Source organism: Melopsittacus undulatus (assembly GCF_012275295.1).
Source record: "Melopsittacus undulatus isolate bMelUnd1 chromosome 24 unlocalized genomic scaffold, bMelUnd1.mat.Z SUPER_24_unloc_1, whole genome shotgun sequence".
NCBI lineage: Eukaryota > Metazoa > Chordata > Aves > Psittaciformes > Psittaculidae > Melopsittacus > Melopsittacus undulatus.
Window position 1 is genome coordinate 52,884 of NW_022993935.1, and position 10,077 is coordinate 62,960.

Below are 10,077 nucleotides of genomic sequence, written 5' to 3' on the forward strand. Positions count from 1 at the left end.
TATAGAGCACCCCTATAGAACACCCCTATAGAACACCCCTATAGACCCCCCTATAGAGCCCCCCTATAGAACACCCCTATAGAGCACCCATATAGAACACCCCTATAGAGCCCCCCTATAGAGCCCCCCTATAGAACACCCCTATAGAGCCCACCTATAGACCACCCCTATAGAGCCCCCCTATAGACCCCCCCTATAGAGCCCCCCTATAGAATACCCCTATAGAACACCCCTATAGAGCCCCCCTATAGACCCCCCCTATAGAGCCCCCCTATAGAATACCCCTATAGAACACCCCTATAGAGCCCCCCTATAGAACACCCCTATAGCCCCCCCCCCCATTCCCCCCCCGTTACCGGTCTCCCCCCCGTCGGAGCCCTGGGGAGCGGGGCAGGACCGGGGCATCCCCGGCGCGCTCCGTGACGTCACGCAGCGGCAGCGGCGTGCTGCGTCATCACGCAGCGCCGTTGCCATAGCAACGAACAGCGGCTTCCTAGCAACGGGAAACCGGGATGCGCATCCCTGATGGGACCTTAGGAACGCTGTTATCCCGTTGTTCCCAACGCTATTAACGCTGTTATCCCGTTGTTCCCAACGCTATTAACGTTCTTATCCCGTTGTTCCCAACGCTATTAACGTTCTTATCCCGTTGTTCCCAACGTTATTAACGTTCTTATCCCGTTGTTCCCAACGTTATTAACGTTCTTATCCCGTTGTTCCCAACGCTATTAACGTTCTTATCCCGTTGTTCCCAACGTTATTAACGTTCTTATCCCGTTGTTCCCAACGTTATTAACGTTCTTATCCCGTTGTTCCCAACGTTATTAACGTTCTTATCCCGTTGTTCCCAACGTTATTAACGCTGTTATCCCGTTGTTCCCAACGTTATTAACGTTCTTATCCCGTTGTTCCCAACGTTATTAACGCTGTTATCCCGTTGTTCCCAACGTTATTAACGTTCTTATCCCGTTGTTCCCAACGTTATTAACGTTCTTATCCCGTTGTTCCCAACGCTATTAACGCTCTTATCCCGTTGTTCCCAACGCTATTAACGTTCTTATCCCGTTGTTCCCAACGTTACTAACGCTGTTATCCCGTTGTTCCCAACGTTATTAACGCTGTTATCCCGTTGTTCCCAACGCTATTAACGCTGTTATCCCGTTGTTCCCAACGTTATTAACGCCGTTATCCCGTTGTTCCCAGCGTTAGGAACGCCGTTATCCCGTTGCCGGTTTGATCCCATATGGATCCGCTGGGATGTGCCCACGGGAATGCTGCTGGGAACAGGCTGGGAATGGGACCCCCCCCCCCCCCCATCCCTTCCACCTCCTCCATGATGGGCTTGATCCCGACACACAATTCCTGCTTTTGGGAATAGGGATGCAGTTCTCCTAGCACAGCATGGTCTGTCCCACCTGGATTCCAGCCCCATATCCATAGTGGAAGCAGTGCTGGAGAGCTTGGGTGGGATAATCCTGGGATTTTCCAGCTTTGAACCATTTTGGGTGGAATTTGAGGGAATTCTCCAACTTTGAACCATTTTGAGTGGGATTTTTGTTGGAATTTTCCAATTTTGAACCATTTTGGGTGGAATTTGAGGGAATTCTCCAACTTTGAACTATTTTTGGGGTATTTTAGGGAATTCTCCAACTCTGACCCGTTTTGGAGGCCTCAGCTGGGCTGCACCTGGACCCCAGCCCCATATCCACCAATGCATTTGGTCCCCACTGGCACATTTTGGGGTCCCCCCATGGGGACCCCCCAGAACCACCAGGACCCTTTTTTGCCCAAAACAGCCATTATTGTCACCAAAACAACCCCCAGCGCTGGGGGGGGGGGGGCAGAGGAGGTTTTGGGGTGACAGCCCCAATGGGGGGGTTGGGGTCACTCAGTCCAGCGGTGGCCGCAGTGGGGTGCAGTGCAGACGTAGTAGAGCCTCATGGCATCCTGGGGGGGGACATAAAGGGGTTATGGGGGGGGGGACATAAAGGGGTTATGGGGGGGGGTAATGGGGTTATGGGGGGGGACACAAAGGGGTTATGGGGGGGGTAAAGGGGGATATGGGGGGGGACATAAAGGGGTTATGGGGGGGAGTAATGGGGTTATGGGGGGGGACATAAAGGGGTTATGAGGGGGGGGGACATAAAGGGGTTATGGGGGGGGTAATGGGGTTATGGGGGGGGACACAAAGGGGTTATGGGGGGGGTAAAGGGGTTATGGGGGGGGTAAAGGGGTTATGGGGGGGGAGTAATGGGGTTATGGGGGGGGACATAAAGGGGTTATGAGGGGGTAAAGGGGGATATGGGGGGGGTAAAGGGGTTATGGGGGGGGACATAAAGGGGTTATGGGGGGGTAAAGGGGGATATGGGGGGGGTAAAGGGGTTATGGGGGGGGTAAAGGGGGATATGGGGCAGTTTGGGGGGTCTCACCTCAGCTCTGGCGCTGTGGGACTGGAAGAAAACGGCTTCTTTGTGGCCGCATCTGTGGGGGGGCATTAATGGGATGGGGGGGGCAAGGGGGGGATAAAAGGGGATGGGGGCATTAAGGGGATGGGGGCATTAAGGGGATGGGGGCATTAAGGGGATGGGGGGGCACTATGGGGATGGGGGGACAATGAGATGGGGGGGACAATGGGGATGGGGGCATTAAGGGGATGGGGGCATCAGGAAGATGGGGGGGCACTAAGGTGATGGGGGGCATTAAGGGCATGGGGGGGCATTAAGGGCATGGGGGGGGCATTAAGGGGATGGGGGGGCATTAAGGGGTTGGGGGGGCATTAAGGGGGTTGGGGGGGCATTAAGGGAATGGGGGGGCATTAAGGGAATGGGGGGGCATTAAGGGGATGGGGGGGCATTAAGGGAATGGGGGGGGCATTAAGGGGATGGGGGGGCATTAAGGGGATGGGGGGGCATTAGGGGGATGGGGGGGCATTAAGGGGTTGGGGGGTCCCCATGACCCCCCCTGTGGCCTCACTTCTGGCAGGGGTGATCCTCAGTTCGGGGCAATGTGGGGTCCTGGGACACGTCCGCAATGATCTGGGTGAGCTCACTGGGGGGGGGGGGGGGGTTAACTCCTTCGTTAGTGCTTTAATGAGCACCCTCATTAATTAACCCCAATTACCCCTTCCCTAATTACCCCCATTAATTACCCTCTATTAACCCTATTAACCCCCAACAACCCATCTCTATTAATTACCCTCATTAATTATTCTCTATTAATCCTATGAACCCCCAACAATCCATCCCTATTAATTACCCCTATTAATTACCCTATTAATCCTATTAACCCCCAACAATCCATCTCTATTAATTACCCTCATTAATTACCCTCTATTAACCCTATTAACCTCCAACAACCCATCCCTATTAATTACCCCATTAATTGCCCTCTCCCTTTATTGCCCCCCCATTAATGATGCTCTGCAGGAGCTCCCCCCTCAGCCCATCCCCATTAATGGCCCCTATTAATGAGCCCAATTAGAGGCTGGTTAATGAACTCACTCCACTTCATGGGTGATCTTGTTGACATAGATGCAGCTGTTGTCAGCCTCTTGCTGGTAGTCACAGTTGCGGCACTGGGGCAATGGGGGGTAAATGGGGAGCAATGGGGGGTAAATGGGGGGCAAATGGGGGGTAAATGGGGAACAAGGGGGGGCAAAGAGGGGGCAAATGGGAGGCAATGGGGGGGCAAATGGGGGGGCAAATGAGAGGCAAATGGGGGGCAATGGGGAGCAAATGGGGAGCAATGGGGGGCAAATGGGGGGCAATGGGGGGTAAAGAGGGGGCAATGGGGGCAAATGGGGGGGGTAAATGGGGGGCAATGGGGGGTAAAGAGGGGGCAAAGGGGAGGCAATGGGGGGGCAAATGGGGAGCAATGAGGGGGTAAAGAGGGGGCAAAGGGGAGGCAATGGGGGGGTAAAGAGGGGGCAAAGGGGAGGCAATTGGGGGGGCAAATGGGGAACAAGGGGGGGCAAAGAGGGGGCAAATGGGGGGCAATGGGGGGGTAAAGAGGGGGCAAAGGGGAGGCAATGGGGGGGCAAATGGGGAGCAATGGGGGGGTAAAGAGGGGGCAAATGGGGGTAAAGAGGGGGCAAAGGGGAGGCAATGGGGGGGCAAATGGGGGGCAATGGGGGGGTAAAGAGGGGGCAAATGGGGGGCAATGGGGGGGCAAATGGGGGCAATGGGGGGGTAAAGAGGGGGCAAAGGGGAGGCAATGGGGGGCAAATGGGGAGCAATGGGGGGGCAAATGGGGGCAAATGGAGGGGTTATCCCATTATCACACTGGGACTGGTCCTTATAACCCCCCCTATTGTTATATGGACCTGGGGGGCTGCATCCCATTGGGATCAGTATGGGGGGGCACTCACGGCATAGAGCAGGATCCGGTTCTCCTTGTCCTCCTTGGGGTACAGCATGTTGTTGCTGGGGGGAAGAGGGGTTATATGGGCAGTATATGGGGGTATATGGGGGGTATATAGGGGTGTATGGGGCATAAGGGGTATATAGAGGGTATGTAGGGTGTGTATAGGGCGTATATGGAGAATATAAAGGTGTATATGGGGCATAAGGGGGCATAGAAGGTGTATAGGGAGTATGTAGGGTGTGTATAGGGCATATATGGAGAATATAAAGGTGTATATAGGAGCATAAAGGGGTATAAGAGGTATATAGGGCGTATGTAAGGATGTATAGAAGCTATAGGGGAGTATATTGGGGTATATGGGTGTACATGGGGTATGTAGGAGGTACACTGGGGACATAGGCACATAGAAGTATAGGGGAGTACATAGGGGGTACATAAGGGTATATAGCAGTATAGAAGATGTGTGGGGTACATAGAAGTATATAGGAATATATAGGTATATAGAAGGGTATATGGGAGTACATATAGAACATATAAGGTTATATTGAGGGTATATGGGGACATATAGGAGACTATATAGCAAGTATACAGAAGTATATGGAAACGTTTAATGGTACATGAGAGGTATATAAGGGTACACAAGGAATGTGGGGGACATACTCACAGGGTATATGGGGGTATATAAGGGTACATAAAGGTTTATAGGAATACATAATGGGTACATGAGGAATATATCAAAATAGATAAGGGACAGACAATGTGTATATAAAAGGGGTGTCTATAGGGCACATATGGGGTCTATAGAGTGTCTATAGAGTGTCTATAAGGTGCCTATGGGGTGCCTATAGGGTGTCTATAGGGCACCTATGGGGTCTATGGGGTGTCTATAGGGCGTGCATGGGGTTTATGGGGTGTCTACAGGGTGCCTATAGGGTGCCTATGGGGTGTCTATAGGGGTCTATGGGGTGCCTATAGGGTGTCTATAGGGCAACTATGGGGTGTCTATGGGGTGTCTATAGGGGTCTATGGGGTGCCTACAGGGCACCTATGGGGTCTATAGGGTGTCTACAGGGTGCCTATAGGGCACCTATGGGGTCTATAGGGTATCTATAGGGTATCTATAGATTGTCTATAGGGTGTCTATAGGGCGCCTATGGGGTCTATAGGGTGTCTATAAGGTGTCTATAGGGCGCCTATGGGGTCTATAGGATATCTATAGGATATCTATAGGGTATCTATAGGGTCTCTATAGGTCTCTATGGGTCTCTATATATCTCTATAGGTCTCTCTGGGTCTCCCCTCACCACTCTTGGCAGAACCGGATCCCCACGAACCCCGGCTCGTAGGCCCCGTCCGTCTCCATGGCCGCTCCGCGCATGCGCACAGAGCCCCAACGGCGGCCGCGCAGGGACACAACACCTCCGCCAGCACAAACAGCTCCGCCCTCTTAGCCCCGCCCCTCCCTCCGCCTCGCTCTCCCATTGGCTCCTCTCCCCCGGTGTGGGCGGTGCCCTCTCTCCCCATTGGCTCCGCGGGCAGGGGGGGGCGGGCCGAAGCTTCCAGAAGCAGCATGAAGGCCGTGTCGGGGCCTGGGGCCGGTACCGGGGCCGGTACCGGTAACGGGGCCTGTACCGGGGCCGGGTCCGTGTTGTTGTCCGTCAGCAGCAGCCTCACGGCCCGCAGGGCTCCCAAGCGGTACAGCACCGGGATCACTGTGGCCGAGCTCAAGGTACCGGGAACGGGGGAACGGTTGTAACGGGGGTAACGGGATCGGTAACGGGGTAACTGTGGTAACGGGATCGGTAATGGGGGTAACGGGGACAGGTACCGGTTGTAACGGGGTCGGTACCGGTTGTAACAAGGTTAACGGGGATCGGTACTGGGGGTAACGGGATCGGTACCGGTTGTAACGGGGTCGGTACCGGTTGTAACGGGTCGGTACGGGTTGTAACGGGAGTAACGGGATCGGTAATGGGGGTAACGGGGATATCGGTTGTAACGGGGGTAACCGGGACCGGTTGTAACGGGATTGGTACCGGTTGTAACGGGGGTAACGGGATCGGTACCGGGGGTAACGGGGATCGGTAATGGGGTAAGTGGGTCGGTACTGGGGGTAACTGGGATTAAAACTGGGGGTAACGGGATCGGTACTGGGGGTAACTGGGATCGGTAATGGGGTAACTGGGATCGGTACTGGGGGTAACTGGGATCGGTACTGGGGGTAACTGGGATTGGTACTGGGGGTAACTGGGATCAGTACTGGGGTAACTGGGATCGGTATTGGTGTAACAGGATCGGTACTGGGGGTAACTGGGATCGGTACCAGTGGTAACTGGGATCGGTACCAGTGGTAACTGGGATCGGTACTGGTGTAACTGGGGTCTGTACTGGTGTAACTGGGTCGATACTGGGGGTAACTGGGATCGGTACCAGGGGTAACGGGGTCGGTAATGGGGGTAACTGGGATACTGGGGGTAACAGGATCGGTACTGGGGGTAACTGGGATCGGTACTGGTGTAACTGGGATCGGTACTGGTGTAACTGGGATCAGTACTGGTGTAACTGGGATCAGTACTGGTGTAACTGGGATCGGTACCGGTGTAACTGGGATCGGTACCGGTGTAACTGGGTCTGTACTGGTGTAACTGGGATCAGTACTGGTGTAACTGGGATCTGTACTGGTGTAACTGGGATCAGTACTGGTGTAACTAGGATTGGTACTGGGGGTAACTGGGATCGGTACTGGGGGTAACTGGGATCAGTACCAGTGGTAACTGGGATCGGTACTGGTGTAACTGGGATCGGTACTGGTGGTAACTGGGATCGGTACTGGGGTAACGGGGTCAGTATCAGGGGTAACGGGGATCGGTACTGGGGGTAATGGGATCAGTACCGGGGGTAACTGGGATCGGTACTGGTGGTAACTGGGATCGGTACTGGGGTAACGGGGTCAGTATCAGGGGTAACTGGGATCGGTACTAGGGGTAACTGTGTCAGTACTGGTGTAACTGGGTCGGTACTGGTGTAGCTGGGTCTGTACTGGTGTAAGTGGGATTGGTACTGGGGGGTAACTGGGATTGGTCCTGGGGGTAACAGGATCGGTACCGGGGGTAACTGTGTCTGTACTGGTGTAACTGGTCAGTACTGGTGTAACTGTGTCAGTACTGGTGTAACTGGGTCTGTACTGGTGTAACTGGGATCAGTCCTGGTGTAATTGGTCAGTACTGGTGTAACTGGTCTGTACTGGTTTTAACTGGTCCCGTTGCAGTGCAAGCTGGAGCTGGTGGTGGGCAGCCCGGCCTCCTGCATGGAGCTGGAGCTCTATGGCACCGACGATGAGCTCCTGGGGCGGCTGGACTGCGATGAGGCCCTACTGGGATCCTATGAGCTGTGGGATGGATGCAGGGTGCACGTGGGTACTGGGGCCTGCTGGGGGGCATGGGGCTGACATACACCAAAAACCCCTGTTTTCAACCCAAAATGGCCTTGAAACACCCCAAAATTCCCCTTTTTCACCCCAAAATGGGCTTGGAACACCCAAAAATCCTTTAAACTCTGAAAATGGCCTTGAAACACCCCAAAATTCCCCTTTTTCACCCTAAAATGGGCTTGAAGCACCCCAAAATTCCCCTTTTTCACCTCAAAATGGCCTTGAAACACCCCAAAATTCCCCTTTTTCACCCCAAAATGGACTTGGAACACCCCAAAAACCCCTTTTTTCAACCCAAAATGGGCTTGGAACAACCCAAAAATCTCTTAAGCTCTGAAAATGGCCTTGAAACACCCCAAAATTCCTCTTTTTCACCCCAAAATGGCCTTGAAGCACCCCAAAACACCCTTTTTTCACCCCAAAATGGGCTTGGAACACCCCAAAAACCCCTTTTACATCTCAAAATGGCCCTGAAACACCCCAAAAACCCCTTTTTTCATCCCAAAAAGGCCTTGAAACACCCCAAAATTCCCTTTTTCACCCCAAAATGGGCTTGGAACACCCCAAAAATCCTTTAAACTCTGAAAATGGCCTTGAAACACCCCAAAAAACCCTTTTTCACCCCAAAAGTGGCCTTGAAACACCCCAAAACTCCCCTTTTTCACCCCAAAATGGGCTTGGAACACCCCAAAACTCCCTTTTTCATCCCCAAGTGGTCATGGAAGCCCCCAAAACCCCCTTTTCCACCCCAAAATGGCCCTGAAACACCCCAAAACCCCCTTTTTTTCATCCCAAAATGGGCTTGGAACACCACAGAATTTCCCTTTTCCACCCCAAAATGGGCTTAGAACCCCCCAAAATCCCTTTTTATCACCCCAAAATAATCTTGGAACCCCCAAAACCCCCTTTTTTCACACCAAAATGGCCCTGAAACACCCCACAACCCCCTTTTTTCACCCCAAAGTGGTTTTGAAACCTCCAAAAACCCTTTTTTCACCCCAAAATGATCTTGGAACCCCAAAAAACCTTTTTTTGTCCCTCTGAAAATGGACTTGAACCCCCCCAAAAGCCCCTTTTGACCCCCAGATCCCCTTTTTCACCCCAAAATGGTGTTGGAACCCCCAAAATCCATCTTTCCACCCTGAAAATGGCCTTGAAACCCCCAAATCCCCCTTTTCTCACCCCAAAACTGTTCTTGAGACCCTCAAATCCCCCTTTTCACCCCAAAATAGCCTTCAGACCCCCAAATCCCCCTTTTCTCACCCCAAAATAGCCTTGAAACCCCCAAATCCCCCTTTTTCACCCCAAAATAGCTTGAGACCCCCAAATCCCCCTTTTTCACCCCAAAACTGTTCTTGAGACCCCCAAATCCCCCTTTTCCCACCCCAAAATAACCTTGAGACCCCCAAATCCCCCTTTTTCACCCCAAAATAGCCTTGAAACCCCAAAATCCCCCTTTTTCACCCCAAAACGCCCCCCCAGGTTATTGACCGCAGCGGCGCTCGCATTGGGGAGTATGAGGACGTGTCCCAGGTGGAGAAGTATGAGATGACAGAGAGTGACTATGACAAGAGACCAGGTGAGGCTGTGGGGCAGCCCCACTGCTGACCCCATGACACCTATGGTGTCCCTATGGTGTACCTATGGTGTACCTATGGGTCCCTATGGTGTCCCTATAGCATCCCCATAGTGTCCCTATAGTGTCCCCATAGTGTCCCTATGGTGTCCCCTATGGTGTCCCCTATGGTGTCCCTATGGTGGTCCCTATGGTGTCCCCTATGGTGTCCCTATGGTGTCCCCTATGGTGTCCCCTATGGTATCCCCATAGTGTCCCTATGGTGTCCCCTATGGTGTCCCTATGGTGTCCCCATAGTGTCCCTATGGTGTTGCCTATGGTGTCCCCTATGGTGTCCCCTATGGTGTCCCTATGGTGTCCTTATGGTGTCCCCATGGTGTCCCTATAGTGTCCCTATGGTGTCCCCTATGGTGTCCCCATAGCGTCCCCATAGCGTCCCTATGGTGTCCCTATGGTGTCCCCATATAGCGTCCCCATAGCGTCCCTATGGTGTCCCTATGGGTCCCTATGGTGTCCCTATGGTGTCCCTATGTTGTCCCTATAGTGTTCCCATGGTGTCCCCTATGGTGTCCCCTATGGTGACCCCTATGGTGTCCCCATGGTGTTCCTATGGTGTCCCCAAGCCCCCTGTCCCCCCCTTCCCAGCATCCCCATCGTGGCACTACTCTCCCTATGGTGCCCCCATCCCCATTGGCCCTGTGCCCCCCCC

General features: G+C 53.4%; 2 protein-coding genes across 3 annotated transcripts in view; one reads left to right on the forward strand and one right to left on the reverse strand.

The window, feature by feature from the left end:
• Positions 1–1,807: 1,807 nt before the first annotated feature.
• Positions 1,808–5,780, reverse strand: LOC117438077 (DNA-directed RNA polymerase II subunit RPB9). 2 transcript variants are annotated; one of them, XM_034073486.1, is made up of 6 exons: positions 5,697–5,761; positions 4,367–4,421; positions 3,501–3,574; positions 2,974–3,048; positions 2,430–2,481; positions 1,808–1,947 (listed from the first exon to the last, which is right to left on the reverse strand). In XM_034073486.1, exons 1-6 carry the CDS (start codon positions 5,738–5,740, stop codon positions 1,885–1,887), a joined length of 363 nt encoding a protein of 120 aa, XP_033929377.1. In that variant the 5' UTR covers positions 5,741–5,761; the 3' UTR covers positions 1,808–1,884. The 2 variants fall into 2 exon arrangements, with proteins under 2 accessions (XP_033929377.1, XP_033929376.1); XM_034073485.1 differs by having other exon boundaries at positions 1,812–1,947; positions 5,667–5,780.
• A 132-nt stretch (positions 5,781–5,912) lies between these two features.
• LOC117438072 (tubulin-folding cofactor B-like) overlaps positions 5,913–10,077 on the forward strand; it is a 7,588-nt gene continuing 3,423 nt past the window's right edge. Inside the window, 3 exon segments of the mRNA XM_034073482.1 lie at positions 5,913–6,091; positions 7,631–7,774; positions 9,275–9,371. Of these exon segments, the coding sequence (XP_033929373.1) occupies positions 5,933–6,091; positions 7,631–7,774; positions 9,275–9,371 (400 nt within the window). The 5' untranslated portion in view covers positions 5,913–5,932.